This window comes from Gigantopelta aegis, chromosome 11 (assembly GCF_016097555.1).
Source record: "Gigantopelta aegis isolate Gae_Host chromosome 11, Gae_host_genome, whole genome shotgun sequence".
Taxonomy (NCBI): Eukaryota; Metazoa; Mollusca; class Gastropoda; order Neomphalida; family Peltospiridae; genus Gigantopelta; species Gigantopelta aegis.
Window position 1 is genome coordinate 22,195,171 of NC_054709.1, and position 17,696 is coordinate 22,212,866.

Consider the following 17,696-nt stretch of genomic DNA (forward strand, 5'->3'; position numbering starts at 1 on the left):
AAGTTCAAGTTTGTTTTCGTTAACGACACCTCAAGGGCACCTTGATTTATTAATCATCAGCTATTGGATATCCAACCATTTGGTAAATGTGACATATAGTCTTATAGGGAAAACCAGCAACATTTTTTCAATTAGTAGCAAGGTATATTTTATATCCACCATCCCACAGACAGGATAGCACATACCACAGCATTTGATATACCAGAATGTTCACTGACACCGACATGGGTCGCCTTAAAGAGGAGGAAGTTAAAGAATAAGATAAGTCACCTGCTGGTTTTCACTTCCGTTTGTTTGACGTCTGCATAGTAATGAAAATATATGTCACTATTTTCATTATATGACAGTGCTGTGGCATTGTTGTTAATTTCGGTATGCGGGTCCGATTAGATTGAAATGTAGATCATGAATAATATGTCGGATCGCGTTATCTGACTATTTATAGGTGACTGAAACAATATGGCCTTGTTCTAAAATGGCGGATCATGAAATTTATGAAGACCGAATTGCTCTTGAGCATGTCCGAAGACAACTGTCAACAGACAGTGAAGAGTTCCCCGATGAGATCCTTGATCCTAGAATCCAGGTATTTTTATCTAAATCAAAACGGGCCAAAGAAATATTGCTTTTCGCACTCTTGAGTCTTGTTTTGGCTTGGTTACAACCGTGTCCGGTGTATCGGGGGAAGTATGTCGATCTCCCTCCGTGTCGATCTCGCCCTGGCGAAGTCGCCCCGGGCGAGTTCGCCATGACTTATTTTCATCGTTTGGCGAAGGTATCATACATATCAGACTTGCTAGAAGACATATATTACAACATATATTAGGCTATAGTATATATCTACTGTCATTATAATTTATTTCAGAAATAATAAGAAATGTAAACTTAAAAAATGTTACATTACATGATGAAACAAACCATAAATGTGTACTTTACGTGTATTTATTATAATAAACTGTAAACTTAAACAAGAAAAATCCTGGCGATCTCGCCCCGGTTTGCAAGTGAAATCGTCAGAAATGTAAACTACCAATGTATTACATTTTACAACAAGAAAATCAAAACATGACTACTGCACATGTATAAATTTACTTAATGAAGTAAACATAAAACAGCTTGTAACTTGAATATTGTTGAGTTATAATGTACTGGCGACTTCGCTAAACAGACATGCAACACGGAAGTAAATATGGCGATCTCGCCACAGCGTGTCCCAACACAAAACTAGTAGTATAAGTGGTATAACCCTGTAGTTTTGGCACAAAAACATGCTGATAATACCAGTAGATATATACTATAATATATGTTGTAATATATGTCTTATAGCAAGTCTGATATGTATGATAAATTCGCATAAAGATGAAAATAAGTCATGGCGAACTCGCCCGGGGCGACTTCGCCAGGGCGAGATCGACACGGGGCGAGATCATCAGGCTCCTATCGGGGCGTCCGGTGATTCGGCACACTTGGTATTTTGCTTGAGTATGCTTAGGAAGTTGTCATGTTGTCGGAGTTTTTAATAAATTAAAGTTCAATTCCTTTTTCAATGGTTAATCAAGTATCAACATATTTATTGTTAAGAGTGCAATTTTTTTTTTTTTAGAATTATCAATAATTATATAATAATTTCAAAATAAATCATTCACCTGTTTTCGTGTTTATAAAAGCAAAGTAGGTCATCCTTATTGATTTTAAGAATGTTAAAACCAGTCTAAGAACACCGTTCCCGCATTTTAAAAATTATAGTAAACAGTATAAATGTAATTATTTTTGTTCGGTTATTTTTTTTATTTAAACTGAAAAAGAAAATTTTACACCTTAATTGACAGTCATTCCAGTTCACAATTGTCACATTGTTATAAAAAAATAAAAGCGAAATAAGATCCACGTGTGTGCACAATCTACCCAAGAAAAATTAAATCCATGTAGGCATCTTAGCCATGCATGACAATGAACATGTATGCATCTGCAGTACTGTGCCACTCAAGAAAACGATTCTGAAACTGATCATGATTCATTTTCATAGTAATATTTTTAACAAGACAAAACCAAAAAGTACTAAAATAATTCTGGGACAATAGTGTAGCGTTTATGGGTAAAAGTGAGGTCATGGGCGGGTTATAAATAGCGGGATCAACGATCTACATCTACTGCGCCGAATCACCGGACATGCAAATCGTTTTGGATACAAGGGGGTGCCTATATTTATGCACCATTTTAAAATGTTTATTTACTACAGACATAAAACAGTTTGTAGTGTATTTCAGATTATGCACTTCTTCATTGGTGAGAGATGCATTTTATTAAATATTTCACAATGTTCACATAGAAAATGGTCCTTGAAAGCTTAGGTGTGCCGATACACCGGACACAACTGTACGTTGGTACTCAATAAATATAGCATATCCCATTGTAATTTGACTTGAAATCCATTATCCATATTTCGTAAAAGGTACAATTTTTTAATTTACAATATTTTCTTGAACACATTCAGGTGCATTAGTAATGTTTAAACAAAAAAAATGTAATAGTAATTTTGCATTGGAATTTTTCCAGCATTCTTAAAACGGAAACGACAAACGTCGTGTACCCAGTTTATGGGTATTGTCGGGAGATGTAAAGTGACGTCATTAGAATTCTGACGTCTTTCAAATTCTAAATTAGCTATATTATTACAATGTTTCCAGGACCTAAGGTCGATGGCAGTCACTTTTCGGATCCTTGTTTTGGCTTCATACACAATAAATAAAAGATGTATTCAAAAGTAATTTTTTGATATAATATATTTGACAAAAGGTACTTTTTATTTCTTTCATCTTTTAAAACTTAAAATTAATATTTTATCCAGATTTATGGGAAAAAAAATGAAAAAAATACTGACCTGTAAATAGCATTGTCTGCTTGTTGTTACAAGAAATTTGACAGGGGTCACGATTAATAGACCAGTTTTTATTTTAATGTAGCGAAGCTTTGTAATAATACAGCTGTTTTTAAATTTGAATGGCATCAGTATTCCAATGATGTCATTTTGCATCTCCTTACAATAACAAACTGAGAACATGACGTTTCCGTTTTAAAGAATGTTGGAAATAGTCCAATGCAAAATTGCTATTGCATTTTTTTTTTGAACATTACTAATGTACCTAAATGTGATTAATTTTTTTTACCTTTTACAAAATATGGATTTCAAGTGAAATAAACGTAAGATATGTTTTTATTGTATACGAAGCCAAAACAAGGGTGCGAAAATTGACTGTCGTCGACCTTAATCTTGCAGTCGAAATTAGCATTTTTTCCACCGAAAGTCAGTTCAAGTCGCCAAGTTATTATTAGTAGTGAGAAGTCGAAGTCGTAATATTCTGCACCTAATCCGATTTCAAAAAATGAACTCATACAACAGACGCCAAGACCTCGACTTGTTTATTGTCATAGCTCCCTTGGCACCTTGTTGCCGTATGTCAGACAGTGCTTTTTCTTCGGCACCAGGCTGCATCCTCAAGTAATCCTGAACCTAACCCGAGTACTCTTGACTGTAAGAGAGCTAAACAGACATTTGGACGGTTATGACACTCTCATATTACAGTCGGAGACCAAGCTATGTAATTTTGTCGCAATTGCTGCTCACCAAAGAGTAGTCAAAGATTCCCGCTCTAATACCAAATGTCAGTCTAGCTCTTTTACAGTCAAGAGTACTCCGGCTATATCGTGAACTGTCCTATTAATGGGAAATGGTTTCTGTGCATGTGCACTGTAATGTACATGTAATTGATTTGATGAAATAATGTTTTACCCTGTTCAATTTATTATCAAAATCAACCAACAGATGTTAATACTCATGAATGTTGTGAAGAGATTAAACACATGTTGTATATAATCTAATGTTAACATTCTTCAGATACACCCGTAAGCAGCCTATTGTTTCTCAAAGTAACGCATGTCGCGCCGTGTGCTGTCACCAGTCAAGCATTGTTAATCCTTGGCCACATTCATTTCAGTAATGTTAGAAAATACTAATTAATACTTTAATTTTAACATAACAGCATATTATCAGCTATTATGCAACTACCAGTCGACTGGTGATTAGTCTCTTTCTGACTAACTAGTTTAATTTGTTATATAATATATGCATATTTGGTTTCTGCATTGAATCCGCAGTGTGTTCTGAATAGATTGTTCTGTTAAACACTTTCGGGTTGTCACTTGAATTTTGTAAATCTATATAAAAGAAACATGAAAAACTTAGTATTTAGGCCTACCAGAGTATTAATAAAATTTATTGATTTGTCAGTCAAGGTTTGGGTCTTGTTTTCGGTTTGCTACACAGACCTGTCAACCTTTAGTCAAGAGAAAGCAGGAGGTGTGTGTTGAAAAAGCAGGAGATTTTGTCAAAAAGCAGGAGATTTTTTAAATTCAAACAATTTAACCCAAAATCGCAAGATTTTCAAAAAACATTATTACAATAAGTTATATGAATACTTTATAATGTCATATATACTTCTTAACCTTAGATCTTGGCATTAAAAAAAAAAAAAAAATATTTAAAAATGTTTTTATTTTTTTTAAAGTTTAAATATTATTATGATTTAATACATATTTAAAAAAAAAAAAAAAAACATTATCCAAAAATGTTAAGAACATGAACAAGAAATAAAAAATGTAATTAGTACATTTACGGTATTACACTTACAAGTTACAGGTTGCGTTACATTATCATTTGTGGTTAGTGTACCGAAGTACCAAAGACAAATTTATATAAATCTTATAAATTAATATTCAGTTTTTACTATAATGAGGAACGGTGGCGTGGTACTTATTTAAAATCATTATAATGATGCAATAAACATTGTATTTTCATTAATCATAAGTAAAACCTCATTACGGACATCGTGTGAAATATACCGGAATTATACCCATTTCCGTGAGTAACTTTATGTCAATGTCAAACACAACATTTTTTGATTGTACAAAAATAATTTCTTGAAGTGTACCCTTATAACCAACATTTTACCGCACAAACATAAAAAATTAACTAACACAATGTTTGTATGTTTATACAGCTAATTGGTATTTTCGTTGTCTTGCTGTGACATGTGATTTTAACACGCATCGTGTGTATCGCTGTCAACTCGGGAGTCTGGCAGTTCAGATTTGTCATTGTTGCATTATGTATTCCAGTGGGAAGACATTTTACAATTCAGAGGTGTTATTAGAACTAAATTGGATAGTTTTTTTTTATATATATGGCAACACTGAATGTCAATACACAGCCTCTTGAATTAGCGGCAACACGCTTCGTAGCCATTATGATGACAACAAACATTATAATAACACGTCATTTTATAAACTCCATGTGCTTTCTTAACAATATAAATAGGCTATCCCACAATTCTCACTTCGGCAAAGGTTAAACAGTCGGGACAATTCGGCCTGTTACATTCTCGGAAACCGAAAGTAGTCGACATTTTCCGAATGAGAAAAAAAGGCAGAGTTACTTCCCTTCTGTAATTTTGACAGAAGAGGATCGATTTTTTTTTATGCTTACAAAAATGTCATTTAACATGAGAAACTGTCTCCCGCACAGGAAAAAGGAGATTTGATCAAATACCGGGAGACTCCCGCGGAATCCGGGAGGGTTGACAGGTCTGGCTACATGATGTTTTTTTTGTTTTTTTTTTATTAAATTTTTTATTCGGAGCTTCAAACACATATTATTACAGTACATAATAAAATGTAACATTTTCTGTTAAAACACACAGTTATTAATTAATACAAGAAGATATGTATTACATGTGAAGTACTCTACTAAGATATTGTCACTTTTTTCTTATTTTACTAGCTTTTTTGGGGGGGGGGGGGTAAAGATAAAGAGAATACAATTCAATCTGCTTATAACGTCGTGTGTGAGCTAAACATGAAATATAATTTGGCTGAGTTTTTTTCATTCTACAAATATGTACACTCATGTCACCTTAGTCTGCGCGGCACAAAAGTCTGCGCACGTTAATGACGTTACATTACGTCTTGAAACAAGTGTTGGGGTATGTTCGTAAACAAACAAACAACATTAATTTAATTCACAAAACCGTGGTTAAAACAACACATCTTGATGGTGAATATATGTATAAAACTGGTCGATAACACTTTTATTGAAAATACCTTTGAATTAATGCACTAAAAGTATACTTTTGCCAGCCTCGATCAACGTGTTTTTCTATTACCTGTCAACATGTGTCTGTCTACGTTGTAATGATCAACCTTGCATATCAACTTACATAAATTTACATAGAAGCTTCAATACATAACTTATTGTAATTTATGAATCCATCTGTTGACGTAAACATCCAAGAATACTTTGAATTACCCTCCGAGTGACACAATGCAAAATGGCTGCACACAGACTTTGAAGATTGTACTTGCAGCATGGCCTATTTTAGCTATAGTCTGTTTCAGAATTATCATTGATTGTCCTATATGTCTAACGAACACTATTTGTGCTCATTTACACAGTTAATAACAGACAATTTTTGTTGAATAATGATCAAATATGTTTACATTGGCATTTTTATATTGTCATTTTATGTTGTCCAAACTAAGGAGCATGGAACACCATTTATATTTATCTCATTTGCACAATCTAAATGTTTCTGAAACAGACTATAACAGGAAGTGTTTGTTATTTAGAACTTATAAAAGTCGGATCCATTGTTTGTTGCTGTTTTATGTAAACATTAGCGACAGAAGTGGTTGTTTTACTGTTTGCTGCGCAGACTTATGTGCCGTCATGCAGGCCAGTAAATGCAGGGAGGTCCCACTAAAAATGTGCTCATTACTTCAGTTTAAAAAACATTAAAATTAAAATAACTTTAGTTGTAACACGTTTAAATTTCCATTGTACTGTGGCGGTGAAACAAATATTTTTAAAGAAATATTTTAACTTTAAAATATAACACAAATGCTTAGGTGCGCAGATTTAGGTGCCACCAGTGTATATAGTATTTTATTAAAAGCAAACAAAGATTGATAATATCAATATTTGGACTATTAATAAAAATACCAAAAAGAAGTACCTCAGTGGCATTAGGTATGTTAATTGCTACATGATGTTCATCACTTATAACAAGTGTCCTTAATTTTTTGTCATTTAAAAAAAAAAAATATATATAGCAGGGCTCGAAATGCAGTGTTAGTACATGCACCGATGCATGCTGATTTTTGCGTGTGCATGTAACTTTTAAAACTGGGTGCACGCGGTGCATGCTAATATTTTTCAAGTACTGTGTATTGCGTATACTAGTATCCTGTTGTCTACCAGATTCAGACTCAAGTTGTTGAATTTTGCGTATGCATTTCGTAATCTGTTCGTCACATGAAAACAATAACTTTTTATCTTATGGGTGCATCCATTTTGTATCCCATAATCCTACTTACAACAATGGCTCCCTTTCGGTCATTTCCATGAAATATATTTGCGAAAATTGCAGGTAATATCTCGGTTATATCCGTGAACGGTATTAGGGAAGGTGGTCGAGACTGACTTTGGGGTATCCACGTGCATAACACAGTTGTTGTCGTCACTGACAAATTGAACTCCGCCAGATCTGTGATCAATACAAAGTACCGTAACTGCCTTGAACATTTTCGACCTCAGATATGGGCACTTGATCAGATGATTGCGAACGTGCAGGTGCGTTACTCGCGTAGTTGACTCGAAGTCAGCCAGTGACTATTTCGCAACTTCTCGTCGAATTCCGTAGGCTAATTTATATTATACCAACAGATCTTATCGTGTTAAAAAAGTTAATAACTTGCTTAATACAAAACACAACTATTCGTACGTTTTTGTAATAGGCCTATTATAGATTTCTGTAAGGCGTTTACGTTGGGTGAAATATTCAAATTTGATCAAGAATCAGTAATAAACGCAGTTGTATAACGTTCCGGTACTGTTAATAAATAAATATAGGTATTGCCGAATAATTCTGAATAGCTTCGTATAAAAAAAACCCCGAAGTTGCCTTATTTTTGGTGCATGCAACTTTTTTCAGCATGCACCTGGTGCACGTAGATTTTTTTTTATATATATACTGTAAAACAGGTATTATTCACGGCAGTAAATTTTCACGATATAAAAAATGCAGGCATTTCGCGGTTTTTAATTTCCGCGGGGTCATGGTTTTTGTTTCTTCTTTTTTGTGTGTTTGTTTTTTAAATTACTAACACGTACAAAACTATACTTTGGTACATAACATTAAATCGACACTAGAGTGGTCAACAGAGGTATACGTAATATTATCCCTTTCTGAGTGACTCCGCTAAGTGCTGCAGCCACATGTCCAGCGGCGACCACACTGTGTATACAATTAATGAAGTTAATCCAGAATGTGGTTCAATCAACTCTCCAGAAAGTGTGAAATAAAGACAAATACTTGTACTAGTAATCTTGTTTTAATGTTTAAAACGTCTCAACTCTTTCGTTTTTATCACTTGTCGATGACATTTTTCCGGAAGTTTACAAAACCATTTGTGTCCCTTATTTTGATTGGCCAATTAAAAATGGCTCATTATACTAATTTCTAAATGTTTATTCACAGCGTAACAATATCAGTAAGAATGTCTGTTTCAAAAATCAACTACATTTATCATTCTTCACAAAAACAGCGTTATGGCAGGTTCAATTTTGCAGTGGTTAAAAAAACACACGGACAAACCTGAAACTGTTGGTTTAACTGACCCTTCAACGTGTTTAACGATCGAAGAAGTTCAATCGACACAGGCCGCCAATGATGCCGTTGATAAATTAAACACTTCTACAAATCTCATGGATTTTATTATTTGTGTAAATGTAATTTTTGCAACTAAGGCCAAAAAAATAAAATAAGTGTGTTTCCGATTGCATCCCCCCAAAAATTAGGGTAGGTAGGTAGTGTTTTTTTTTTTTTTTAATTTGAATACTATCATAATAATAATAATAATACTAGTAGTTGTTGTTGTTGTAGTAGTAGTAGTAGTAGTAGTAGTAGTAGTAGTAGTAGTAGTAGGTCATGCAGATTAAAAAAACTAAATTATTAATTTATTTTTGAAACTTCATTCACCTTTACAGGTCGAGATAAATTTTCACTAACCATGTGCTTACAAATTACTATCATTTGTTTATATGTGAAATGTATGTTATTTATTTTTTAGACTGAACTGGAAAAGTTGAACAAGGCATCCGAAGAGATTAATAAGTTAGAACTTGAACTTGATGTATGTATATTTAACAAATTATACAATTTAGTAGGTCACGGTCCTGATAGTTTTCACAGCATGTCAGTAACTGTACTCAGAATTTTAAATAACAATTTGTAAATGCTGTACATGTAAACTATAATTATCCAGTGTTTGCCCCAGGACCTGCATGGCAATTAAGCATCCAAAGAGTTTACTTGAGTAGTTTTGTAACCTGTCCCATCCCCACCCTAACTAGAATGGTGAATGCCAAAGTAAAATTCATGTATTGGATGTATTCATGGATCAGAGCTCACCCTGCACATAGACAAATTAATTAGCCAATGTTGCTAAAAAAATTAATTATTTAGTAGTTGGCTGATAAAAATATTTAAATTACCGAAGTTTCAATTATTTTTTAAAGAAATACTCTACATATGATTTGTATTGTCTGAAAATTGGTTAAAAAAAAAAATGTTCCCATTGTGAGCCCTTGTGAATGTAGCACAATGTTTTACACGGGTGAGGTGAAAGGCTCTAAGTATGTGTCTGGGCAGTGTTCGAGATTAATGGTATTCCGATATCCCAGGGATACCAGAATTTAATTTTGGATTTCAGACTTCAATAACCCAGTATCCCACCGGGATACCATATAATGTTGCTTGTATTTTTTTAATCCTGTGTTTTTATTTTTCGCTGAAACAATGAAAGTCGTCATTTACTGGTGAAGTTAAGTAACAGTATTGTCCAAGTTTGTTATGTACAATGTTATTTATGAATTTCATTCAAGTGGGATACTAAATTCTCAGGTGGGATACCAGATTTTGAAATGTTAGTATCCAAATGGGATATTGCCCAAAATTTTTAATCTCGAACACTGCTGGGGTTTTCTCTATACAAGTACTTGCTTTGAATTTAAAACATTTAGTTTTTTTATAAAGTGGGTTGGGGGATGCGTGTATATCGGGCTTCACACGAGGACCATATTATAGGGCAAAGTCACTTCTTTCTCAAACTTTACTAAGGCAAAGTTTGGAATAAGAGGGAGACTTGGTGTTTTTTAAATTTAAAACAAGACAGTTATGTAAGGAGAAGTTATATTAACTCAATATTATTTTTTAATTTCAAGATCGTTATTTGTATGTTAAATGTATTGATTAATTGTTAGAAAATTTGTGTGGAGCTAGTCTCCAATAAATAACATGAAATGATTGAAAACGTAATGCACATAGATCTGTAAACCATAAAAACTTAATACACATTAAAAACAAAAATAAGTACCCTATTTGACCGGAAATAAGCCCAGGGGGCCAAGACAACTCATTGTGAGCTTGGCATGGGGTGGGCTTATTCCCAGACAAGGGGCCAGTTTTGTTGAAAAAAATTTTAATAATAATAATTAAAATAAATAACAATATTTAAATGAACTAGGAAAAAAACAAAAAACGTTCAGTAGCACATCTATTAATTAGTGTTCCATTTGTTATTAATAAATAATAATTGTTTATTAATTAAATTGTTGGTTTTTTTACTAGTATCTAATTATCAGAAACACACCTTCTATGTTACAATTACTTACCAGTGCTGTTTATTTACATCCAAAATTTAATGCTGAGAAGACTTAAAACAACAGCAATTAACAACAAACTCAATAGCCTATACACACGTTTCTGACACGGGCAGCTAGCTTACACTGCAAAGAATTGTCAATCTAAGGTCATTGTTCTTAGCCAATCAGAATACGGTATTTGCTTAATTAGCATTAACTGCGGACCCAGTGTGGTGGTAAAAATAGACACTGGTTTTTAGTTCATACTTGGCTTGGATACTTCAGAGAAATACTGCAGGCATGAAATTGAAAACAATGTTACACACTGTTATTGTTAGACTGCTAAATCTCACTGGTGGTAAAATATTGTGTTACATTTGTGTTTAATTATCTGCAGGAGGTATGACCTTTTAAATGAACTTTGAGCAAACTTGCAATTTCATGTTATTTATAAGGTGACGAAGTTGGGGGTGGGCTTATTTACGAATGAGGGCCTAATTTCTTAAATGCTATCAAAACGGAGGTGGGCTTATTCAAAGACATGGGCTTATTTCTGGTCAAATACGGTAATACCCAAATGAATACAGGAAATATGTTGGTTTACTATTTGAATGGTTGAATTGCGGTTAAAAGAACTAGTCAGTGTACCAGTAGCTTGCTCAAGGACTACGAAGTCTATTTTAATAATGATTTCAACATTACTGTATTTTTTACAGTGACCCCTGAATAGGAAATAATAATGTTCTGTTCTTTTATTATTATCTTCGTGTGCAAAAAAAAGTACTAAAATTTTGTGTGGAACTAGGGTAGTGATAGATGCTACACAGTTATCTCTGAAATGAGCAGCTTCACCCCTAATTATTTCTGATTCACTTTAAGGGTGAGGGGTGGTGTATATATATACATGTTGATTGTTTAGCCACATATGTTACTATTGTCATCTATGGGATCTGATTTAGTGGTATACACCCTTAACAGTAAAAGAAGTACATTGTATGTATTATTAATGATTTTTTCATTTTTATTATTTAGGATGCTCGGAGTAGTTTCCGGCAGGCACTGTCAGAATCCACACAAAAGCTTAATGCCCTTGCAAAAAAACTGGGCTCTTGTGTCGACAAGGCACGACCATACTATGATGCTCGTGTCAAAGCAAAAGAGGTAAATTATTAGTGCATGATTGACCTTTCAAAGGAAGATACAAAACCAGTTGTTAAAGTCACAGGCCCTAGTTTCAACCAATTAAAATGGACACTAATTTTGGTTAACCTGATGAATACTGCAGGCGAGAAAATTAGAAAAATCCCCCAAAATAATACTGATTCAAATATGAACTTTATTTTATAAAACATTTAAGTGAATATATGTGAGTAAAAATTATAAACTTGTACCCACTCAACTTAGGTTTTTGTCAAAAATTAATCGAATAGTCTAAAGGTTAATCTACACACCCGTAATATATCTGAAAGTTATGATATCGTGAAACAGGTGTCTGTGATGTAGAAACGGGGAAATACTCCTAAAATGTAGACAAGAGCTCGTCTTCATTACCCGTTATACTTCTCATAGAGACGTGCATTTTTAAAAATATGATATTAGAAACACCAGGATGTCCGGAAACACATCTGATGTATGGAGATGGATAATCTAAACAACACAATCTTTGATTTCAGTTATCAAAAAACAGATCTGATAATGAATGAAAAACTAGGGTCTGTCACTTTAAAGATTGATGTGAAATTGTTTTTAATGCAATACTGAATATTTAAGTTTGTCACTAATATGTTAGTATTTATTAGTCCCCTACCTGTCCAACTGGAAGGAACTTAAGGTTTTGTTTCCATCAGTCTGTCTGTCTGTCCGTAGGTCCCATTAAACAAATACTCTTTTCCTTTCCTTTATTGTTTGTTTTATGCAATGTAATTTCTTTAATATTGTATTCCTCATTCCAGCCAGTGCATCACAACTGGTATATCAAAGGTTGTGGTATGTGCTATCCTGTCTGTGGTATGGTGCATATAAAAGATCCCTTGCTAGTAATGGAAAAATGTAGTGGGTTTTCTTTCTATGACTACATGTATATGTCAAAATTATCAAATGTGTTACATCCAATAGCTGATGATTAATAAATCAATGTATCTAGCATGGTTTCTGTGAGAGGGTAAAATGGGTATGGCGCCATACCTAAAATATTTTGCAGGTGTTTTTTTTAAGTTAACCTTTTGACAATATTAATTACTCTTATCATTACTGTATGATTTTCTTAACCCTAACCCTAAACGTAACCCATTTCTTTCAGGGGGATGCCCCCCCCCCCCCATATACCCTCTGTTGACTGTGGTTACGTTCATACCCAAAAATGTCTTTCTGGCAGAAACAGTCTAGTGGTGCTGTCTATCAACAAAGCAAACTTTAACAAACTGGTTTAAATGTGGTCCCATTAAACAAATACTCCTTGCCTTTCCTTTATGGTTTGTTTTATGCAATGTAATTTGTTTAATATTAATTTTCAATGATGTATGTTTTACCCTGTAGATTCACATGGAGACACAGAAGGTTGCCCTGCGTTACGAGCGTGCTTGCAGCATGCACGAAGCGGCCAAGGAGATGGTTCAGCTTGCCGAGCAGGGCTATGTTCAGCGTGAGCAGATGTCCGACCCAGCCTGGCAGGAGATGCTCAACCATGCAACAATGAAGGTTGGTTGTACAGACGATAGCTTTATCATAGACCCTTCTCATAAAGATGGCGGCCACGGTGCATGACATCATAGGGTGTTGGCACCAAATCATTAGCAAGCAATATGAAGTGTGTTTCACATGCAAAAAGCTGTCATTACTCTTTGATATATTCATAAAGAAATTATACGTAAACATACACATTCCTGAGTGAATATTTTCCTAAAACTTTTCAATTGCCAAAGTTACATATGATTCTATGTTAAATATGCTGAGATGCCTCAAACAAGTAATTGGTGTGTAGCACTCTGTCTGTTCGCATAGCGTTTCTGTTCGCACTCATCCCTGATTCTATGTTAACCTTTAGACTACTGGATGAATTTTTAACAAAAACCACGTTGAGTGGGTACAAGTTTATAATTTTTACTCACATATTCACTTAAATGTTTCATAAATACATGAAATAAAGTTCATATATGAATCGGTAAGTATTATTTTCGTGTCTTTTTTTGTAATTTTTATTATTTTAGATCGGCTAATGGTGATTAAAATTAGGCAAAAAATCGAAAAAGTTGCGTTTACTTATGGGCATTTGTGGCCAGCTGTCCAGTATTTATGTCCATTATTCCCGATAACAGTGGTTTTCTGACCAGAATTTTTTTTTTAAACCCGAACTACGATTCATATTGCAGTATTTGGTAATTTTCGTTGTTGGTAAAACGATCAAATTTATTATCAAATTAGCTGTTACAATCAGCTATCGATCCCTGAAAATTACTGCGACGTGCCACCATTGTTGTCAAACGAAAATACTTGCCGAAAACCACTTTTTGAACTCAAAATTTCAAGGTATTTTCAATTGAAAAAATCAAAACAAAAACCACCATTTTGAAAAAAAATCTTTTTTCTTTAATTATATTTCCGTTTCCGGTGAGTGTCGTGTGCAAAACTGCGGGAAATATGAATTGGGGAATGCACTGTATACAGTGTACAGTATATCGACTGACGTGACGTCGGGCGAGATATCTCGCCTGCAGTAGTCAGAAGGTTAAATATGCTGAGGTGCCTCAAACAAGTAATTGGTGTGTAGCACTCTATCTGTTCGCATAGTGTTTCTGTTCGCACTCACCCCTGTGATGTCACAAGTCAGTAGGCCAATTCTCACCGCGTGTAAAGCCCCCTATTATGGGAAGGGTCTGTACCTCGTATGTCTTAAAGGAACAGTCTGATGAAATATGAGCCAAATGAAGGAAGAAGGAATATTTTATTTAATGACACATTCAACACATTTTAATTACAATTATGTATGGTTAACGACTGCACAGATAATGAGAGAGGAAATGCGCTGCCACCATACAGTGAGCTAGCCTACTCTTTCCGATTAGCAGCAAGAGAGCTTTTATATGCAGCATTGTACAGACAGGATAGTACATACCACAATCCTTGTTACACCAGTTGTTTACAGCTTCGTCCTGCACCCATGAGCCTAATGTGTTGGAATGATACATACATGTAGCTGGACCTCAAACCGACAGTTTGACAAATGAAACACAACCACATGGCTGAATAAAATTAAGATTATTCATGAAATTGGTGGGGGTTAGTATAATTTAAAAAATATATTTAAAAAAAATTATGAGAAAAAAGTATTTGGGAAAAAGTGGGCTATTACATAATCACTGACACACTTGGTTTTTTTTACAGGTGAATGAAGCTGAAAAGGAGAGAAGTAAAAGTGACCTATTACACACACTTATGTTTTTTACAGTTGAATGAAGCTGAAAAGGAGAGAAGTAAAAGTGACCTATTACATAATCACTGACACACTGGTTTGTTTTTTTACAGGTGAATGAAGCTGAAAAGGAGAGAAATGAAAGTGACCTATTACATAATCACTGACACACTGGTTTGTTTTTTTACAGGTGAATGAAGCTGAAAAGGAGAGAAATGAAAGTGACCTATTACATAATCACTGACACACTGGTTTGTTTTTTTACAGCTGAATGAAGCTGAAAAGGAGAGAAATGAAAGTGACCTATTACATAATCACTGACAAACTTGTTTTTTTTTTTACAGGTGAATGAAGCTGAAAAGGAGAGAAACGAAAGTGAAAGTGAACACCAGAAGATCACCCAACAGTTCAAGCAGGCGGAGGAGCGGGTGCAGTTTCTTCAGAGAGATCTCAAGAGAGCTATTGCCAAATCGAAGTGAGCTGCAGTCCACAACACTATACAAACATAACACTTAGGCCGGACACTATAACACTCCATCATATGCTGTCACGTGGGACAGAAAAGGTATACCCGAGGTGGTGGAAATTTTGGCCTGGGAAAGGCTTGCTGAGTTCCAAGATCAACATTTTCACCACTGAGAGTGTACTTTTTCTATCCCACATGACCGCATATGATGGAGTCCTTTTCTATCATCCATTCAGTAAATAAACTATTATTTTACATGAACAGACCAGGATGGCTGAAAAAGTAACTTTTTTATTTGACCATTTTATCTCGCCTGCAGTAGTCGGAAGGTTGAGGTTGAGAGAAAGGACATTCTAACACCATTGGTTCATTGTTTAAGTGTGTGACGTAGCCCAGTGGTAAAGCACTCGTCTGATGTACAGTCAGTCTGGGATTGATCCCCATCGGTGGGCTCATTGGGCTATTTCTCATTCCAGGCAGTACACCACGACTGGTATATCAAAGGCCATGGTATGTGCTGTCCAGTCTGTGGGATGGTGCATAAAAAGATCCCTTGCTACTAATGGAAAAATGTAGTAGGTTTCCTCTCGATGACTGTCAAAAATGAACATTTGTTTGACATTCAATAGTTGATTAATACATCAGTGTGCTCTAGTGGTGTCGTTAAAAGAAACAAACAATAGCTAATGATTTGATTAATCAATGTGTTTTAGTGGGGTTATTAAACAAAACGAACAATAGCTAATGATTTGATTAATCAATGTGTTTTAGTGGGGTTATTAAACAAAACAAACACACACACACCAGCATTTTGACTTCATACACAGAATATAGATATATATTATATAACAGTAATTTAAAAAAAATTTTTTTTACAAATGGTAAAACAAAATGCTTTGATCTTTTGAACTAAAAAATAATATTTTGTCTGCAGGCATAAAAAAACCCACCCTGTACCGACATGTAAATAACGATCTCTGCTTAATATGGAACTGAGAAGTACTTTAATAGGTGTGAAGGTAACCTAACAGAATTCCCAGCAAAAACCATATCCCATAGTTTAAAAACAAAAGTTGAATTAGTATTGTAATGCGTCATACAGGGCTCGAACTTAAGGTTTTCATCAGGCTGGAACTAAAAACAGCTTCCAAGTGTCTTATATTTGAGACAGTAAAATTGTAGCACTTAAGAAATATGGATATGGGGTGAAATTATGGTAAAATATTTGATATTTATTGTGTAAAAAGAAACAGCGATGGTGCGGGATTGTCTTGTCATTGGTCTTACAGTTAGAAAGGGAAAGCTGTGTTTGTTTAATGACAACTCAGTTTTAAATTCAGCCTGTTTGCTGTATAATATATGGTTACTGCAACACTTGGTATCAATAGTGAAATAAGAAACCTGCTGTCACCACATATCTGGAGGCTTCTTTTTCAAAATAACATGTATATATGAAAATACTACAACTTTTGATAAAAACAAATACAACAGGTGGAGTGGGGATGAAAGCTGGTTCACTGGCGAAGGTAGGGGTTGATTCTAAAACTATTACACATCATGGGAGGTCTCTAACTAAGCTACACCCAGCCCCATTAGATGTATTATGAAGGAATACCGAAAAAACACCCATTATAAAACCACATTATAAATTCACTCTGTATACAAAGTGTAATTTGATTGGTTAATCAAAACCATTTGTGGCAGTAAAACCAGCATTGACGTGTTAGAAATTTGGGGGATTCCCCAAGAGCCTATTTACGTATTCATATGCATCTTCTTAATGTTTGGTTGCTCGAACATACTTTTAAAATTTCATACTTGAATCTCTCCTGAAGCAAAATGTGTGTTCCTTTAAATGCTGTTTATTAATGTTTGTGTGACGTCACATGTGTGACGCTGACAGGAATGCTGAAGTAAGTAATGGCAGCTATGCTGGATTATGAATCTTCGTTTTCGAGTTTGTGAAATCGTTAATAATGGTTGGCATTGTCATTAATAAAACAATAAAATACAAAAACAAAATTAAGAGCAACAGTTGTATTATACGTAAAAACATTTTATTTTAT

The 17,696-nt window shown here is 34.4% G+C and overlaps 1 protein-coding gene across 2 annotated transcripts in view; it reads left to right on the plus strand.

Annotated features, from left to right (window-relative positions):
- The first annotated feature begins 284 nt into the window (after nt 1–284).
- Nucleotides 285–17,696, plus strand: part of LOC121385409 — a 34,517-nt gene continuing 17,105 nt past the window's right edge. For both annotated transcript variants that reach the window (XM_041516078.1, XM_041516079.1), the window contains exons 1-5: nt 285–586; nt 9,184–9,246; nt 11,789–11,917; nt 13,292–13,453; nt 15,509–15,639. In XM_041516078.1, coding sequence (XP_041372012.1) covers nt 476–586; nt 9,184–9,246; nt 11,789–11,917; nt 13,292–13,453; nt 15,509–15,639 — 596 coding nt within the window. In that variant the 5' untranslated portion in view covers nt 285–475. The remainder of the gene's footprint in view (nt 587–9,183; nt 9,247–11,788; nt 11,918–13,291; nt 13,454–15,508; nt 15,640–17,696) is intronic.